This window comes from Struthio camelus, chromosome 2 (genome assembly GCF_040807025.1).
Source record: "Struthio camelus isolate bStrCam1 chromosome 2, bStrCam1.hap1, whole genome shotgun sequence".
Lineage (NCBI taxonomy): Eukaryota > Metazoa > Chordata > Aves > Struthioniformes > Struthionidae > Struthio > Struthio camelus.
Window position 1 is genome coordinate 101,644,271 of NC_090943.1, and position 20,258 is coordinate 101,664,528.

A 20,258-nucleotide genomic window follows, 5' to 3' on the forward strand; every position below is an offset into this window, starting at 1 on the left:
GGCACATCAAGGCTTAGAGGGTATATTTAAAGAACTATTAGACATGTCAATTAATTTTCCTTTGCCTCATTAATGAGCATCTTAGCTGTGCATCTCCTGTTTGAAGCAGCAAGCAATCATTTTTCCAGGTTCCTTCATGCTATGACAAGTCACAGCCCTCTTGAGACATACTTGCGATAGGGTATAATATAGTATGATTATTGTTCCTAATTTCATGAATGACTTAACTTTCCAACTGAAAGGAAGTTTAATTCTTATTTTGAATGGTAAATGATGTCTGTGAAAAAAAGCCATATGCAGTTCAACATTTTTCAGAACATCAGCTTGTGCCATACTTTTAATTTTGTTTTCTTGCAATAACTGAGTTTATGCACTGTTTCCAGTCTCAGATTCCACTCAAAGCCCCAAAAGAAGGAAGAAAAAGAAAAAAAAAAAACCCAAACCCAGGGTACTCTCTTTCTTTTGCCATGGGAACTCTGAAGTTGCTGATGACCTTCATTAAATGCCACAACCAACTTTTGACATGCTCAGCAGTAAGTCCCATGACCCACAAACAGAAAGCCAATCTAAATCATGGAGTGGTTGTATTCATCTTTTGTGTCTAGAAACCGACTGCTGGAATTTGCTGAGTGCCTCTAAAAATGTCGCAGAAGGTTCACTGGCAAAAGGCATGGTCTTTGTAAATTTTACCTTCAAACTTTGAGCCCAGTAAATAAAAGGTATCTAAATAAGCAGAGAAAAAAAAAATCTCTTTCTCTTCTGTAATGATTTGAAGTCTTTAAGCTGAAAGAAACACATCAAATAAGATGTCTTCAGGTTAAAACAGAATTGAAACATCTTAAAAAAAAAAAAACCACGGTATGTTAACACAGTTTCAAGTTTCCACAACTGAAATATCACTAGCAAGAAAACTGAAGTTTTGGCAAAAGCGTAAGTTCTGATGCATTGTGGAGAAAGTAAGTTTTAGGTTGATCCTTGAGGAAATGAAGACTCTATTAAAGCTACATATTAAGTAAGACAAAGAGGCTAGAAAATATTAAAAGCCTGAGAGAGCATTTGTTGCTGGAACTGATGCAGAGATTTTCAAAGTAGTCTATATCCTGTAACCATTGGGTTCCTTTTAGTTGTGTTTGAGCAGCTGAATTCTCTCAGTATCTTTGGAAACCTCACTCAGACTGCGCTGCCTGGCCTCTTGAATATTTTGCATCCATGTACTGCTACTAAACTCACCCTGGCTTCATGGAAAAGTGAGCAGGCTAGCTGGCGAAGCAAAATAGACACTATGTGAATGTCTTTTATTACCTTAGGCTTTGCATTTAAGCAAAAAGCTCTAGGTAGGAAGGAAGGACAGAAAAGGATACTGCTTCGCCAGGAGCTGTTGAAGAGGAAAGGAGCAATTGCCTGACTAATGTTCTTATCCCTTTGCTTTGAGTTTTGACAAGGGTCAGTTTGGGAACACGGAATCTGCTGCAAGTCTGTGAAAACTTGTCTGAATTCAGACCAGTAGTGAAAAACCTTATGGGTTTGAGATAATGGGATTTTGTCCTCTAGGATTCTGTGGATGCTTTTGTTGTAAATAGAAAGGTAGCTATTTAGTAATTGCTAAGGCTGATCAAAAAACTGTGGGTTTTTTTGTTTTGTTTTGTTTTGGTTTTTCTTTTTCCCCCTGCTGAAAAATCCAGCCTTTCAGCAGCATATAGAACTCTAAAGCTTGGATTCAGAATCACCCCGGTTGGTGCCTCTTGAAGGTTAGAGTTGGAGTGTCTTTTACCTCTATTGGCTAAATGTCTCAGGCTCTTTGAAAAACTGCAGTTGTGTTTTTCAGGTATTTAGAGTTCACTGATGGAAAATCAAAAGCTCCCAAGAAAAAGGAGAATCATATCTTCATTGAAAGAACGTCACAAATTATTTTCTGTGTGTTTTTACAAAAAATCTTCAACAAACTGTAATATTTACCGATACACTTGCAGACACATGTACATGGGGAAAAAAAGAGAAGTTATTTGCATGATAAGTTCAGGATATACCAACTATCACTTATCAGAGGCAGCAAATAACAAGGCTTTTACTCTGCTCAAACATGTTATTCTTCTGTTTTGGAAGATTTGGTTTAATGACTCCCGAACATTGGGATTTACTTCTTAGCCAGACTTCCTAGAAAAGCAAATGCTATGCAATCAAGCTGCCTGGCACTCTATAACTCCAATGACTTCTGAACTTGTTGGCCAATTTTGGCCAATCTTGACAGAGACGAGCAGTCTAAGATTCTGTTCCTACAGATTTCATGGGTCTAGAGGATGGGGTAAAGAGGAAATACCTCAGCGAAGGCCCCAGCTGAGAGAAACACTGAGGTATGACCCAATACAAAATCAGCTCCTCTGTTCCTGGGAATCTTTTTTAAATGGGTGAAATCCCACAGCCGAATCTCTTTTAGGCAACCAGTCTATAGAAACCGTGTCACAGGTAAGCAGTTTAATAATCCTTTCTATTTGAACTGAAGGAACAAGTTTCTTGTCATCTTTAAAAAGGACGTCACACCTCTGCTTTATTCTTGAGCAAAACATTCTTTTGGTCAGAGGTACCAAGTCCAAAATGTTCTATACCCATTGAAACTGTTTTTTTTTTAAAAAAAGGCTTCTTTATGCTAATGAAGTTGTAAATACTGAGGAGCCATATCAAAAGCTCTTTGAAACTGGAAAATTCATATTCAATTCATATTGATTAGCTATGAGGTTTACAAGTTTATTTATATTTTTAAAGGAAGTTGGCTTTTCTAAGTCCTAGGCTTCTGCACCTTCAGTTGACAAACCTTTTTGTAAGGGTGGTGATGTATTAGGCCAGTACTCTCTATAGGTAGAAGACATGGCATGGGCAGTGTAGATGGACAGATGAATGTGTTTTTTGCAGGGGCTTGTTTATCGGCTTAGTCTCCTTTCATACCGCAACATCTTTTGCTATTTGCTTCTGGTTATTCTCTGATGCTGGTGGTTCTCATAGTAGCACTGTCCTGTTTTTTGGCTCCTATGGGAGGGCGTTTAGTCACAGGCAGAAGAGCAGTGTTCAGAACTTGTCTGAGGGGAAATGGCCCCAAAGAAAAACACAAACCCAGAGCACGGTTTTATCTAGAACACACTGAAAACACTTGGTAACTTTATCTTATTACACTTTCAGTGTTGCAAAGCAACATTTCCACCAGGAAAAGGATGGCATGTGCCTCATTTGAGCAGATATTTTCACACAGTTAGAGAGCTATGTATTACTGTGATGCTATGCAGTAATTAGGTGTACTTTCAGAATTTCTTCGTACCCGGTAGAAAGGTTTGCTTCTTATACCAAATGTCCCCTTTGGGAAGGAAATTTCAGATGAACAGCATTTCACCAGATCAATAGATGACACCAACAGGAAAGGAAGCCTGCATTTGTCTTGCCATGTCTTACATGCAGCTATGGGCAGCAGTGAAAAGTATGTTATCTAGAGATTATCTCTGATAACAGGATGTCCCTCAAACAGCTAGCAATCACATACTGATTTTAGAGAAACAAGCTGTGGCAATTTTTTAATTTCTGTTTTATATCATGGAACCAGAGGACTAAAGCCATATCTTAACATTGAAAGAAAATTTGTGAAATTTCTTTCCAAAGGGTGCCAGGCAGCCTTCTATAATGCTTCTTGAATACCTTAAACACAGCTAGTATCCATTAAGTCATATAGTATAACAAGCAGAGAAGGAGAGCACTGAACAAGAAATTACGCAGTTTTCCTTCTTTCTCTTTCTCTATTCTTTTAAAGGCGGGAGACCTGATTTCTGTAAACAACCCCCTCAAGGTACTCCCCTACCAATAGCAGTCCACTGTAAAATAGATAAGGTTCTCATTATGTATTGTCCATGTCTTGATCATAATTTCTATCATGGTTGACATTCTGGTCCAGTTGTATCAGGTACATTCTGTGTAAGTGCCTCAGAAGACTGGGATAAAGCCCTGCTGAATGCAGGATCATTTTGCCTTGGGGAGAGAGTTAGTCAAAGTGCACATAGTTCAAGGTGGATTTCTAGTCAGATTCTGCAGGACTAGGATATTCTAAAAGAAATATTTTTGAATCAAACATAGCTCAGAAGGAATTAAATTAGTTCTTTAATGCTTGGGTTTTCTCCAGAGCCATCAACACAAATTACATTCTAAAATAGGCAGCTAAATATAATAACCAGCATTAAATTGAAAAGAAAAAGTTAATACCATTATTATGTGATGCATTTTGTTTGAGTAAATTATATGGATTATACCATAATTTCACCATAATTTCAGTGGTGTTTATAAAGACCTTTTAAAAGATTTCAGTTCAACATTTCTGATAGCTGTGTTTTTTCATAACATAATTGAATTTGAGATATCTGTACAGTATCTAAGTTGCCTTATCTTGGTAACCACGTAGCAATGTTTTAAATATAATTGTATCCTAGAATATTCTGCATATATGCATAACCTCTCCTCTCCTCCCTTCCTCTCCTCTTATCTTCCTTTTAAAGATTTAACTTATTTGGCCTAAAATAGATTTTTTTTCTTTCATAAAATGGGTTATATTAAAGGAAAAATGTTATTTAAAAGACAGCGTTATAATAACAATCACCTATTCAAACTTTAGATTGTTATCTTTTATCAAAACCTTGAGAAAGCGTTCCTCCCAAACGGTTGATTATATCTACATTTGGACAAAATATGTATTGTAGACTTCTATTTGTGAGACTTCTTTTTTAATGTGTTACATTTTCTTTGTGGTTTCATGAATTGCCTCATCTGGCCATGTTTAAATGCCCAAGGATTTATTTTTAACTGCATTCTAGCTGGCATTACCTGGGTCACATTGTACTTCCTTTTCTTCACAGATAGGATTACTGAAGATCTTTTTTTGTTTGTTTTGTTTTGTTTTGTTTTTTCTCCTTGAAGGAAGACAGAGAAAAACAAGTAGTTCCAAAGGAATAGCAAATAATCAGTATTCCTGTGTCAAATTCTTCTGTGCATGTGGACGTACTGAAACACAAAATAGTATTAACTAGGAAAAGGTAATCGATATAGAGACAAAAAATTAATTCCAGATGTCAAAATTACTCTAAATACATGTTCCATCTTTCCCCCAGACTCCATCTGTTTTGTTTACTTAGTCCTGCCTTGTAAAATTTGCTATGGAAGGGGAAAGGTCATTTTTGTCAGGTAAGTACAGAATCGGCTAGAGATCTGACTGGTGTAGCACTAACAGCCTTTTACAAGCATTTTAATATGTATGCTACAGCCAGAGATTCACTTTATCTCTCATCTTCACACCTACCCAGTCCTATTGTGTGCAACTGTTGGTTACAAATTTGCACATGAACTGAACTGTGCATTCAGTTTAGTAACTGACATCCGAACTACAGCATCTTCACACATAAACAATTTAACTGTCCCAAGGGAGACAATGAAAGCATGCAGGAATTCAATTTCTATTTCAGCCCTTTGATGTACAAAATAGATACAATTAAACAAGAAAAAGGTCTTTGACTTGTGGGTTGTCTGTACTCATATGAGACGAAGTTTCATTGCTATGCCGCTAGCCAGCCCAAAGTCTTTCTGAAATGTAGTGTTCAGCAAGTGTTGTATGTCTCCTGCCCTGCTCTGTCCACAACAGCTGCGAGCGAGTCTTTAGTTCTCACTGAGGGTACTTGGCCATTTGACTCCAGCTATGAAGGCTGACACTCCTAGTGTGATGGTGCTGCTAATTAAGTAATTAAGTCCAGTATGGAAAAGATCAAAGGTTCAGGGCACCTTTTTTTTTTCCCCCTCCCACATGTGACAAGGCTGTCTCTTATTTTGAAGCCTCATTAGTCTCTGCTGTAATGCTCCCCATAAACTTCGTATGTTTGCTTGGTGGAGTTTTGTCTAGTATTAGATGGCCATTTTAGCTTGGCAACTTCAGGGTCTTGTTTCCTAATGGCCTGCCAGCTAAATTGGTGTGTTACAGCTGAGCGCACAGCTCACAGATGGTGTTTGAGTGTTTAGTGGCTCTCCAAAGTTAGAGATGTATTTGGTCAGGAGGAAGATTACATTTTTCCTCCAGACAGAGCAAATGTCCTTGGGGATATTTTCTGTCAAGGTAGAAACAGTTCCACACATCAGGTACTGGGCACTCTCTTAGCTGAATCAAGATTACTGCATACATACATACACACACACATACATATGTATATATAGATGAGCTTGAAGGTGCATTTGTTACTTGTCACCTTTTAGGTTTCTTTTTCATGGCCTAATCTTTTTCTTTTATTGCTCATGCGTGAGGCTAAGCATTCATGCTCTTTTCCAGTAGAACAGCTTTACAGGTTGCTCTGTATTTGTGACATCTATACCTGCACTGAAATCTCTCACCCTCCTGGATATCCCTTTTTCTCCTTCATTCATTGTCTTCTTATTTGCTTAAAACAGTCAGAGGGCAAGATGTAGTGGAGGAGTTACAGGCTTTTGTTTACTTCTTGACTGGCCTCGTCATGTCATGGGATGAATAACAGATCCAGAGACTGTCCACTGCCTTTTGTGCATTCTAGAATGAAACAGAACTTCTCACGAGTTCCCAAAGCTGCACTCAAGTCTTCTTCTTTCCTGTTCCTTCACATCCCGAGCTGGAACCAGACAGATTGGCGTATTTTAGCAAAGTCTGTTCTTGTAAGATTTCCAGCCTATTTTGCAAAGCCAAGACACTCATGAAAATGCATTTGAGCATGAAATAGGCAAAGTTTTAGTTGCCTACCTAAACTGCAGCCATGATGATAATCATTTGTATTTGTCATTTTTACTCTGCCATTGTCAAATGCAGTTCAGAGCTGAAACATACAATATGCTAGTCTTTCCTGGCAGTTCTATATAAGGAACCACATCGTCCTCCGGAACTACTGCCACTATACTTAAATTTTGTAATCCCTCCTCCTTCCTATCCTTCCTTTCCCATCTTGTCACGAAATCTCTCCTTGAGAATTTCTCGGTTAATTCCCCCAGGAAGTTCTCAGCTGGCTGAAGGCAGACGATAGGTTCCTCTGCTAGTCTTACTTACACCTGAAGGTTACAGTTATACATCCTTTTATAGTGAGAGGTGGTGTTCCCCTTTTGAGGGTTAGCACAGATGTATCCAGAGGAATAAGAAGCCTTTAACACTTCCTTCCCTTCCTCTTTGCTGAACAGGTCTTAGCCAACTGACCCTCAGTGTCCATTATTGAGTATGAAGAAACACTGTGGTCCCTCCAATATGGGCCAGTAGATATCCACCTGAACTTCTCAGCAGAAGTGAACTGCAGGGAAAGTTCAAGTGATGAGTTTGTGCTGGCTCCTGGCTATGCACGTGATGCAAACACATCTGTGCTGCTGCAGCTGATCCAGAGCCTGCTGCCTGCTGGCCCTCTCCTTATGGAGCTCAGCTGCTGTGGCACTTCTGCTCGGCTTTATAGTGCGTTCCAATGCTTTGGTACAGCAGGTGTTGCCAGGTGCAACACCTTGTACATGCTTGTATCAGTTTCTTTGTAGCAAACCAAAACGAGACTGGCCTGTGCAATTATTGGCTTATTATTTTTTTTCTGTTTTGCAAGCCCATCTAATTACTAAAGCCTTCCTTCAGTGTTTTCTTGGACTTTGCATAGTTCTGGCAGTTTCTTTTTTCCACCACAGATGTATCTGAAAAATAAGCCTGCCATGATTTCCAGCATTTCTTCTGTACTATGACTATGGATTTTTCAGCAACCTGTAAAACAAATGCCTCTACAAGCATTTTTATGTTAAGGTATTACCTAATACCCCTTCAGATCTTTTACCACCTTTCTCTTACAGCAGATAGCCCCTACTAGCAACCTAAGTTCTCATTAGAAGATGGTCTTCAATGCCTATGGCATTTCATCATTATCAGTGTCACTTTTTGTGTTAGTTTTTTTTCTTGGTGCTTACAAACTGCATGATATGGCATGGGTGTGTCCTAAACAGAGGTGGGCAAAAACAGTGTCTTCATCCTTAGCAGATTTTCTCCCTGTTTATATTCATTTTGCATACAAATAAACATAAAAGTAATATTTTACTAGGAATCCAGTGGCTAGAACAATGGTCTGTAACTCAGCAGAGCTCAATTTTTAGCTCTGCCACTGGTTTATTGAGCAAAGTCATTTGTATCATCAACATACAGCTTGGGATAAAGACAATGTCTTTGTAATGCAATATGAGATCTATAAATGAAAAATATTATACAGCAGGAATAATAATAAAATCCTAATAATGATAACAAAATTATAGTTTTTTATATGTTTATGCTGTGCACAATGGAAGGAACCGAATTCCATTCTGCCTGATGCGTCATCAGTGGTGCTGTTAACTTATTTCCGTTTTAAGGGCTACATGTATTAATGTATTTATTATCTTCAGATGTACCTTCAGATACAGCTGTGCTTTTCCACTGAAAGTAATAGCATTTCATTGTAGCAACTTAGGGCAACAATTGCTGCATCTTTATTACTGTGGAAAAGCCATAGAGAACCTGGACTGATGTATAGATTCCGCACGAAGTTTAAATACCCGCCATTTGTGGTGATGACAGGGGTCTTTTTATTTGTAAACTGAGTAAATATGATGCACAAATTCTTGAGCTGTAAGGACTGTGATCCCCTGAATATAATTTGCATAAAGTCATTTCTGCCTGTATTCCCTCTTTAAATATCTTCTCTGGCTCCATGGGTAACATACATTTATTTTGCTTTATTTTATGCAATGTAAATAATAGATACATTCAGGACACGATCCTAACTACCTCAGCTGGAAAACATCAGTGTAACTCAGGGTTACATGAGCTGAGAATCCACCCCTACTATCCGTTGCAAGTGCCAGTTTTTCAATGCATTATACAAATGTTCACTGCAGTTTATCAGCAGCAAAGCTGTCACTCAGCAGTACACAGTGCCTTCTATCAGCCATTACTTTTCTGTCATCATCATCAAGAGTAGCTTAAGAGAATCTGTGCATCGTTTCTTTCCTTCTGAACAATTTCCATGGAAATAATTGACCTGCTTTTATGGTAATTTGGTCTCTGCTATTTGTTACTGCAGCATTTTACAAAGAAAAATGCAAAACTAATGCCCTAGAACAGACACATTCAGCCAAATTACTTACCAGTAATCCAAGGAATCATGGATAAATCCATTGCTCAAGTGGCTTCTCATTTGGAGCTTTATTCAGTTTTCACCCAAGGGTTCAGATTTGTTTTTTTCTTTGTGGGTGGAGGGGTTGTTTTGTTTTTGAAAGGTAATACTCATGCTCTTTGCCCTAGAGCACCTTTATATAAATCTCTTCCAGAAACTGTATCTGCCAGCACTGTCACTCCACCCACAAGCTTTCACTAGCAGTACTAGCTAAAAATATTTAAACGGACTGTTTCCACTCGTTTGGTACATTTCATTTCATTTTTCTACCTCCTTCTTCATCCCCCAAAACAGTCAATAGCAGATACATTTAAGACCGATGTTTTGAAGTGACAACCAATAAACAGTCTTACGCCATGATTAGTGAGTATTCAGGAATAGTTTGCTATAGCTTACAAATTCATTGAGGCCCACTGAGTTTGTTTTACAGAAATCAAGAAATTTCATTTATGGGTTGGAGCCTTCACTGAGTCCCTGGTTATGCAGTTTTTTCTAGCAGTTTCTGCCACTGCTGATAATGTTCGTTTCAAAGTATTATATAGTCACCTGGAAGTACAAATGAGTATGGAAGTGGCATTCATGGAATCTGGACTGTTTGACAAGTTAAGCAATAAGGAGAATTTTAATTTCCAGTTAAAAGCTAGAAACTATAGTCAAGATGTGTAATGAGACTCATAAAATCATTTAAAGAAAAATTATTGTTTCAAAAATCAAAAGGAATGTTGTTTGATTTTATCTAATGGATATATGTATTTTCTTTAGTTCCCAGAAAGTGTAGAATTTCTGTAGAATTTCTGAGCTGCTGTTGCTTTTTTCAGTGGTAAGATGTATGGAAGTAAAGAGATCCTAGATATTGCCAAGCTGGTTTAAGCCAGATCATTGTTAGTGGAAGGCTTTCAGGATTTGGTAACGGTGAGCATGGTCTGAATTTGTCTATTTTCCTTTAGAAGTTTTTTCAATGGGTAGATTTCTTTAGCTGAAGGTGCCAGCATCTCAGCAGGCATGACAACGAATGGGCCTTCATTCTGCTCTTTTTCATCTTGCTATCCTAAAAAAGTGCAGCTTTCTTGTGAGGTGGAGACGTTACCTCTATTTTGAATATTCAACCTCTTGAAAACAGAAATGAACTGAGGAGCAACAGAGGAACCAGAGCACAAGCTGAATATTTTCATTGCTGCCTAAACCTTAGAACAGTCAGATAGCCACATTTTGTATTGTGTGTTCATGCTGCTTGTGCAAGCAGCTTGCAATACAATGAATTAATAGAGCTAGAGTAATATTCACGAACTGCTGTGGAAGTACTGTTTGCATAGCCAGATCCTGCCTCCATGAGGAGGAAGTTGTCTCACCAAACTGGGAATTTTGGTCCCTAATTTTTCTTAGTGCTTCATGATCACTGTGAATGAAAGAGGACTCGGTATTTTCAGAACTCTGTTTTGAGTTGTTTTCCCTCCTTCTTGATCTCTGTATCAGGAATGATTTATGTCTCAAAACGTTTTACAAATGGTATGTTGAATGTTCACTTGGGTGTTGCCTTTTCAGAGATAGCTTCATTTAGGAAAGTGAACCTAAAGTGAGGTGGTGAGCTCAATCCAGATTTCTGTGGAAAATATGTGATTACTAGTGCTCTCAGCACAGAGGCTGATTGGCTATGATCCCTTTAGGACGTGGATTTCTGACAGGTGTGACCAGATGGGACATCTATATGATTCTGTTCATTTGAAGAAGGATCAGAAGAGTATAATGAGCTAAAATCTTCTTCTTTTATTTTTCTTTTTTTTCCCCACAAACAGCAAACTACACAGTCTAGAAAAACTTCGTGCCTAATCCTGCCCTACTAATTCTCCTCAAGGGATGAATACCTTACATGTAGATTTTGATGAAAATAAGTAAAGAGAACAATAAATTCTTTATTTAAAAAGAACAGTAGCTTCAGAGCTGAGAACATCTGGAATGTCATGGTTATTTTCATATAATTCCACAGTCAATTATATTTCTTAATTTACAGGCCCATGAGGATTTTCTTTGTTTCTTTTTCAAAAAAGCCTAGACTGTGATTTCATAATGTTGATGAAATGTTCCATGATGCTCCTGTAGGCCACTCCAGGTAAACAATTAACAATATGAGGAAAGCGATTCATTTTTTGGCCTTAAGTTTGTAAAGCAGGACTTTGTGACTGATTAGGGTATAAGCAAACTGGACTGTAATGTTTCAAAAAGTCCTTCAAAATCCCTGTCAGATCAACCTACAGTCACTGAAAGAATCACCTGTTTCAGCCCAACAGATGCTTCTGTATTTAGTGATTTGTACTTGAGGCTTTCTTAGTAACCCATAAACTGATTATTTGCTTACTGACAGTGGAATTAAAAGCTTCTTGCATAAGCAAACAAATCCATAGATGACAGAAAGCTAAAACGCTGCTGATAAAACTGTAATATACAGGCATATTTCCAAGTGTGAATAAGATGGAGAAAATAAGACTGTCAACAGTGGTGCAGTCCAGCTCACAGTGAACAAACCGGGCTTGATGTGCCTTTGGGACGTTTCCACGAACTCCATCACCCTTCCCAAGGAGGCATGCACCCCTGGCAACTTCTCCTCTTGATCTTCACACAGCCAGGTAGCTAAAGCATGAGTCTGCTCATGAGAGGGGGGCTGGGCTGGAGCCATGCCTCCTCCCACACGTGCATCCCGCTCAACACCGAGGGTCAGAAGTCATGAATCTGATGCCCCAAATGCAGCCCTATGACTGGCAAGTTTGGAGTTTTTATTTCTGCTGCTTATTCAAACCTCAATCAAAGGCAGAATCCTTTTAAGTTTCCCCATTACTGTTTGTAGTTCTGAGAGAGAAATGGGCATGACTTTGTGAGTGCTGGAGAAAGAAAAACACGCATCTGTGAAATATGTGTATGTAGACAGGAAGATGCTTTGAAAGAGTATAAAGTACAGCGCAAGTATTGCTGTTGCTTCTTCTCTAGTCACATGCTACACTTAAAAAAGCCAGCATGTTTTCTTCTACAAAAAGATCTTTATGCTTCTGAACTTTCATAAAACTTAATCAATACAAATAATGGTAAGAGCACAATGACATCATATTTGGCTCTGCAGTTGTGTGTCTCAGCTGCTTAGTCACTTAAATCAGTGGAAATACGCATAGCAGTTAGAAGTTTCAAAAGGTCAAAGAAGCTACTGTCTTTTTAGCTTTGAATCAGCTGAGAGATTCCAGTTTCTTGGAAACATAATGCCGAGACTGCATCTCTGCATCTGATTTCTTTTTTTTTCCCTTTGAAGTGGCATAGTAATTAGCTTAAAGGGCTAATCACACCACATTCAGTAGTAGAATAATGTACAGTGTTACTTCCTTTCTGTTTTCTCTTTCACATGAAACTAGTTTAAGGAGGAGTTTTCTGCATGTTGTGTGCAGAAATATTTGACTGAAGTTCTCTTACCCAAACACCAAAAAACTGTTCACGTCTTCTATTAAAATGAATTTGTTGATACAAATATGAGAGTTCTTTTACCACTTTCTCAGAAGGAAAATAGGTGATAAAGTGTTCCTTAGAGATCAATTTGTAAGTTTGTAAGAAGATTAAAATTAAAGCAAAAGACTTTTAAAAACTTGTTTTAAAATATGATTTCTTGTTTTTCTTTATAAAAGCAGAAGTATGATTTCTGGGAGGAAGCCACCCCTCATCGAGATTGCAGTGGAATAAAAGTGCTTCTTTTTTTTTCCTACCTAGATGTGTTGGTCAATCAAACGTGGCATTCCCTCTGATCATAACATTTATCTTTATGATAGAATTCTACAGTGTCTTAGGGACTGTTATTTCTTGTATGTTCTCCAAATGACTCTTCTATATTTTACTTCCATATATTTCCAGCTGCCGTTCTGCTGTAGAAGTGAGGCTGTCCAAAAGGATTATTGAACATTTCCATTTTGGGATATATGCAGTCTTCTCAGAACTGGGAACCACACACTGGTGTTCTTGGGACTTCTGGCTGGTTGTGTCGTTGGTAGTCTTACTTTGGTTTGTGAGACTGTATGTGCATTATTGTAGTCAGTGGCTCTTCCTTCAGACCATCTCAATTCCTGTTACAAAGTAAGTCCTGTTGCCGTCTTTCTTGGTTGGAATACTTCTTCCAATAGCTAAATTGAAAGCTTCCTTCACAATATGAAAAGAACTGATGACTAACACCTGGGCTAGGAAGCAGCATGCAAACCCAGATAGGAGCCTCTGCAGAGAACCAACTGTGGACTTTGGATGCTCTGATAAGTAAAAATGACTGTAACAGAATAGTGAAGGTGTTAATGATATAACTTCATCGACCCAGAAGTGGATGTGTCTGTATGTGCATCTTCTGCCATCCCCTACCGCTCTCCCCTCTGAGATATCCCACAGGTTATGTATATTTCACAAGAACTATTTATCATTTTGAATCGAGTATTTAAAAATGCCTGAATAGTGCACAAAAATGAAGATGCACTTTATTCATATTTGATGTTACCAAAGTGATCTGTGAGTAAAATATTTTACAATAATTTAAATTGGATATATTAAATTTATTAGGAGGGCTATACTGGGTTGACACATTTTAACTATATGATATATTGACTGTAGCTGAGGAATCAGAGCTCTCTAGAGAGTTCCAAGAAAATCATTACATGTCAGTACTTGACATGGAAAAAATAAGATGGAGAACAACCCCACAAGGTAATATGTGCCTGCTTCCCTATGTGTTGCTGTGGGGTAGAAAATGGGTTGTAGGCCAAATAAGATCAGTCATGGTCAGGAAAGGGAAGATTTTTCCAGCAGAAGCATTTTTTTTCACTTCGAAGCATCATGCAAACCTAATTCAGTCAGTAGGAGGTGGTAACATACAGCTTTGTGACCTGTGTCTGCTAGGTGCTAAACTGCATGAAACTGGGATTGCTGGGCAGAATTTGAACAGGGTACCTGGGCAGACTGGGGTCAGCACTGATATGTTAAGGGGATCTTAACACAAAGCTGCACATCTCTTGTGTCTAGCCTTGCGTAAGACCAGGAGGTCTCAGCCAGCTGGCATTAAAACTTTTGGGAGGCCAAGGGTCAAGAGTCTGTGAAAGGAAAAGAAACAGAACAGAAGCAAGCAACATGGAGCAGAGGGGAACTCATGTTTAAAGCCACTAACCACAGCTATCTCAGGCACACAGCTATGTTAAGGACTACAGTCTCACGCCAAGATGTCCCGGATTAGTGGCCAACTCTGTAACTGGGTGCCCTCAGTGCAAGTGACAGAGTTGAACACCCTCTAATCCCATCAAATTCAGTGGTAGCACTCACAAATGCAAATCAAAGTGAAAACTAAGCCACTTTTACGTTAGTCATTAGGTGTGGATGGATGCAGGAGGTCTAAGCCACTTTGATTGTCTTGAAATTTTTTTGCCTTAAGTTTCAGCATCTGTACGTAGCTCGTAATACCATGCAGTTCTTGTCTCCTGCAGTGCCAGGCTGTTTGCTTGCTACCTGTCGCGGGGAGCGCTCCGAGCTTTTCAAACCCTTACTCCTTCATGGCAAGTGGGACATTTTCAGTCACTTTAAGGTTGCTTGAAGTTGTCACTTTTGTGGCAGGTTTTCTGCTTTGTGCTGCTGTGTGCAGCTGTTTCCAAAGCTGCTGCAGTACGCAGAGAGTGGTGAGGTCTTGGGGCCTGTGCTGAAACGGGTGTTTGTGATCGCCAGTGCATTTCTGTAACCTAACCTGCACCATCCCGAGGGCCTGGATGTGTGTGCTCACTAAACTGAGAGTGAAAGGGGATCAAAGGAGGGGGAAAAGGAAGGAGCAGGAGGAAGATCTGTTTTTTGTGGGTTTTTTTGAGTAGCTTCATACACTTTTTGGAGTGATCCTATTGGGAGATAGGTGGAGACCCTATTTGGGAATACTTGGGAGTGAAATCAGGAATTTAAGGACACAAAACTGGCTTGTGCTTCTATTACCACATGAAGGGTTGTGGTAATAGGGATTGAACTTCACGGTGACATGTGTTGTACATGTTATTCTGTTTTTTTAATGGTCCACCCAAGGACACAGACAAACTCTGTTACTTTCTTACTTTGCTTCTTTACAGATTCCAGTTTTTCCCTCATACTGTTGAACTGTGCTACCAGAACTCCTTGCTGCAGACCAGTGAAGAGTTGGCCATGGTTGTGGTGGGACCCCTAACCCTGAACACAGGACTGCTGCTTTTGGTTCTGATCAGATGGGGCTGTCAGCAGCTGTTTGACTCATTCCCTTCCTTCTTGTCAAAGTTTATCATGACTATGGGACTCTGGACAGTGCTAGACCCCTTGGCGGTGTTTGTAGTGGATTCATTCCTGGGGGTAAGTCACTTAAAATAACTTGGACATGAGTCCTTGACGTAGGAGTTTGTTTTATTCAGTGAATCAGTGAAAGATATGAAATTCAACCCCTGGCAATGGAACATGAAAGTTAAAAAGAAATTAAATAATAATGTTATGCATTACCTTTTTATTAACAAAATTCCCATCTAATGGAGTCACTGTGTTTCTGCATAAAATTAAGAGCACCGTACAAGCCATATATGGAGACAAGAAAGTAAATCCAGCACTGAAATGATGGCATCTGCTTTGAAAAGGATTTACTGCAATTTTCCGTATTGATGGATATGAGTTAATGAGTGGTCCTTATTAGTAGCATTTCAGATTTTTCCAAGCACTGAAACAGAGAACCTGAAAAAATACCAAAACCAAGGAGGTTATTGTGCACTCTGCTGACACGCGAGGTAGTTAATACCCTTTATTGGCACACCTAGAAAACGTTTGCAAGATGGGAAGACAAACTTTCTTACAGTGACAGCATCATAACATTTAAAATCACAAGAGCAAAGTCTCTGACTCTGGCAGTGCCTCTGTATGTGCTCTGTACCCCGTGTGCACCTTGGTGACAGGAATAACGTATTCCCACTTAGGATCCACAGTCCATGCTGAGAGTCAGGTTTTGTCAGGTCTCTTGATTCCTTGTCCACTAAACTATGCTCTGCTTTCAAGAAGTCCTGTAAAAATCTGTTTTTCCCTTGTTTTTATGCTGCTTCCCGTTGCACTGCTTTTTAAAATTAAATTTCGGCTGTTCAAGAAGTTTAATTTGCACTCTCGGGAGGCAACTGCAATATTTTAAGTGTGTGGCAACACACTGTAGTTTTCACTTGGACTGCTTGCCTATTTTTTTTCATAGTGTAAACCATGAACAGAATTGAGTTTTAACTGAAATTATTTTGATGAAGCTATCCCTATAAAAAGGGATATTTCCCCAATGTCCAGGCTAGAAATATTTAAATATTTTAAAGGCTTCCCCCCCCCCCCCAGTACTGGCACATTCAGAAAAACTGAAGAAAAGTCTTTCCCGTATTTATATTGAGAAAATTGTTCCTATTGGCTTCAGTGGAATTGTGCTTGTTTCTAGTCAGACTGAATTCATTATCAATTTCAAATAGGGCTTCTGTGCTTGGTCAGAGGGAAATGTGAGATATGAATAAAGTAACTAAGTTTTTCATTACACTATTAAAAAAGCACACTTCTCCCTATACTTCATACTGAAAAACTGGCAATTTTACCCACCAAGATTATCTTTGGTAGAAACTCATTTGTTCAAATATTGTACAATACACTGTGTGTATTCTTTCCAAAATGAAACTATATCTCTTACATGTGTTTCTGGTATTGCATTTGTAGATTTTTTTCCCCTGACATTCTTTCAGCAGCTATTTCAGATTTACTTGCCAATCTATTTTAGATCAAGCGTTTTAAAAATATTGTGTTGTGGTAATATGAGTTATTTCAGTGTTATATTTTAGTATCCCAAATGGACTGAATACTTATGAAAGATGACAGAGAGTCCTGGAGACATAGGTTTCTTTGTTTACTAACTAATTTTATTATTTTTAAAAGAAGACTAGAGAGCAGGTGAATGTCTGGGGGGGGGGGAGGGGTCAACTCATAGTTTAAGATATTGAATCACAAATGTGATGCCAGGCTTGATTTACTATCAGTTTGTGGAAGGATCATTGCAGGGTTAAGAAACTTGCCTACAATTTTGGTGAATTCAGTTCAAGCTCCAGCTCTGCCAGAGTTTTCCTGGGACCAGTCACTTAGTCTCTCTCTGGCTTCTTTCCTCACTTGTAAAATGCAGAGAATAACACTACTTTATCCACATGGGTATGTTTCATCATGAAAAAAAAAATTAGAAGTTGCAAAGTGCTTACATAACCATCATCATATGGTGTGGTAAGTATCCAAGACAGATATTGATAAATATATTGTAAATAATTTAATAATAAGATACCTTTCTTGGTTCGTGTCTTTGAAAAACACGGAAGGATTGACACAATCTCTTTGTTAGAAAAAATGGATCGAAAAATACACTTTTTTTTTCACCTTGCCAGAAAGAAATACTTGGATAAGAGAGAAATTTACTCTTCTTTGCCATTCAGTCTTCTGCCTCTCTGGAGGGAAGTCAGAATGTGATTACCCTGCAAAATATTTTCCTTGGCAGACGGTCTCTTCTGTAAGATGAGGTAGGAGGCACCCAGCTTTTATGCAAGCAGAGAAGATAGAACAGGGAGATAGAACAGAACTACGATATAATGTCTTTTTCTTTTCTTTTTATTTTTAAGAATACTGACAAATCTGAATTAGTGACTAGTCTTTATATGCCATTACCAGTCTCCTGGGATCTGTAATTTCCATTACAGAAACCTGGCAGTGTTGCAAATGGTGCAAAGAGAACAGAAAATACATTCAAGAAACTCGTTCTTTATAGAGCTCATCACTGGCCTTGTAGGTGTCTTTCCTGTAGTGAACTCTTTACTATGCATGTCACCGCAAGGGTAGTCAAAAATAGGGAGAAAGTTTTTGACTGTCTTCAGGATTAGCCCAGGCAAGTTGCTCCAGAAGATGCAGGTTTGTTGAATCCTCATGGTCACAGATTCTCTTTCTGGAAGATAAATACTGGATTTTTTGGTGGTACAATTTCCCATGTCCTTACAAAATGTGTTAATATGATTTAGTATGTATTCTGCTGTCACTGTGTCACATTAAAAAAAAAAGGGGGGAGAGATGAATTAATTTTAGTTCTGAGCAGGAGAAGACCTGTGACATGTAGCTGAATTCTTCTAAATTGATCCAGCAGAGGGCAATAATATGTCAAAACAGTAGCTAGTTCTTAAGAACTAGATATGGGAAAAAAAAAAGAGGAAACCATAAAATTTTGAGGAAATCTTTTCCCTGTTTTACTGGAGGTATAGAGTGCTGCAAAAACATCAAGACTCTTTAAGAATTGTTGCAGAAATACACACATCATCTTATTCCGCATTCAATGACTATTTTAATCTATGAATTTCATGAACATATTTAGTATGCTAAAGATTTATATCATCCTCAGTAGAATGCAAATAGTTATTCGTATTTATTTTTCTAAAAGCAGTTGAACATGGATTATTGATAGCCTGCCTACGTAGGATGTATGACAGTCATGTACTTTTGGAGCAGCTATTAGTGACACAACTTACAGTTAGGAGGTATCTTTAATTCTACCGCAGCAATGGAAGCCATATAAAGTACAGTCAAATCTGTTCCGTGATATTGGTCTCATTGTGTCTGAATTTCTTCTCAGGAGAAAAAGAAATTAAGTAGGAGGGCTGTATCTTAAAGCAATGTACATATTTGTTGCTTCTTCAGTGCTACAGGCTGTTCTTTGTGGCGTTCGAAACTGGACAGACGGGGCACTAGAATGGGGTGCAAGAGGAATGTCTCAATTTTCTGACTTAAAACATTCCAGACAGACGTAATAATACATGTACATAAATTAAAATACTGCTTCGTAAGGGGGAACTTGTATCTTTCGCGCTGAAAAAAGGTCAACCCCTTTGGGCAAAACTTAACAAAATCCTACTGTTGTCCCCTGTTGATCTACTTGTAGTTGCTTTCTCCATTTTTCTCACCTCACTGGGTCTCAGCGAAGCTTTGTGAATCCACTGCCTTCTTTGACTGATGCTATTTTTTGCAAGGCTAGTGAAAAAGCTGTGCTAGGTGACAGCTAGCAATACACTCAGACATTTTAATGCTTCTATTTGGCATTTCAGATAACGTTATTATTGCTTTCATGTTCCAATGGTAGCACCAAATCTTGACTTAATTTCAAATTGGGAATTGGTGCATATGCTCTTTCCAAAGTGCACATGCTCAAAATGATGTATAGATGATTTTCTGTGTCTGGTAGGTACCAGTACTTTTCTTGTGACAAGGACAAGTCATTTTGTGACTAGCCTATTTGGAATTACACACTAGCACAAGGGTTTTCTGCTCACTCACCACTCTTAAAAACAGAAACTTAAACCATTCAGTATTATGCCTCTCTGGTCGTTGAAATAAGGCAAATTGTAGTCTTACTCTTCCACTTTTTACTGAAATGTGGTAATGAAACTCAGGGTGAGTACTTTCAGTGAGATATGATTTCTTTTCCCTGAGCAAAAAGGGTATATCTGTAGGGTAGATTTTAATAGCACTAAAATTAGCAAGAAAATAGTCTATATAAGTCTCACATCTCAGGTTAGTTTGAAAGTCTGTGTAGCCGACTCCTGATACTCAAGCTGTGTGCCCCACAAATTACAGTTAAATCCTTCTTATAAAGAAACTCAGATTCTTTTGTGTCTATACATGAACATGCTCATCAACTTTGCATTTCCTTATTTTGAATTTTTTTTTCCTCCCTGGCAGCGACTTGCGAACAGTGTGGAGAAACCCATTGCCGATGCTGCAAAGCTCTACTGGGTCTTTCTAAGAGCAGAGGAATCAGGGATTCCTGGTGCACTACTCACTGTGATGCTTTACACAATTCTGTTCATCATTTCATCGACAGTATTGTACCTTTACTTTCTAAGGTATGTCTCTTTATCTTATAATCCACTTCGGAACTTACAGACTCAAGTCTGTGCTCCTCCTCCTACAAGGTAAAATAAGATGATATCAGAAAAGATATATCAGTATGTGACATGTCCAAAGCACAGAATT

The 20,258-nt window shown here is 38.5% G+C and overlaps 1 protein-coding gene across 1 annotated transcript in view; it reads left to right on the forward strand.

The window, feature by feature from the left end:
* Nucleotides 1–20,258, forward strand: part of LOC104146092 (uncharacterized) — a 188,829-nt gene that overhangs the window by 118,424 nt on the left and 50,147 nt on the right. The window contains exons 16-18 of the mRNA XM_068931891.1: nucleotides 13,080–13,298; nucleotides 15,302–15,554; nucleotides 19,965–20,128. Of these exons, the coding sequence (XP_068787992.1) occupies nucleotides 13,080–13,298; nucleotides 15,302–15,554; nucleotides 19,965–20,128 (636 nt within the window). The remainder of the gene's footprint in view (nucleotides 1–13,079; nucleotides 13,299–15,301; nucleotides 15,555–19,964; nucleotides 20,129–20,258) is intronic.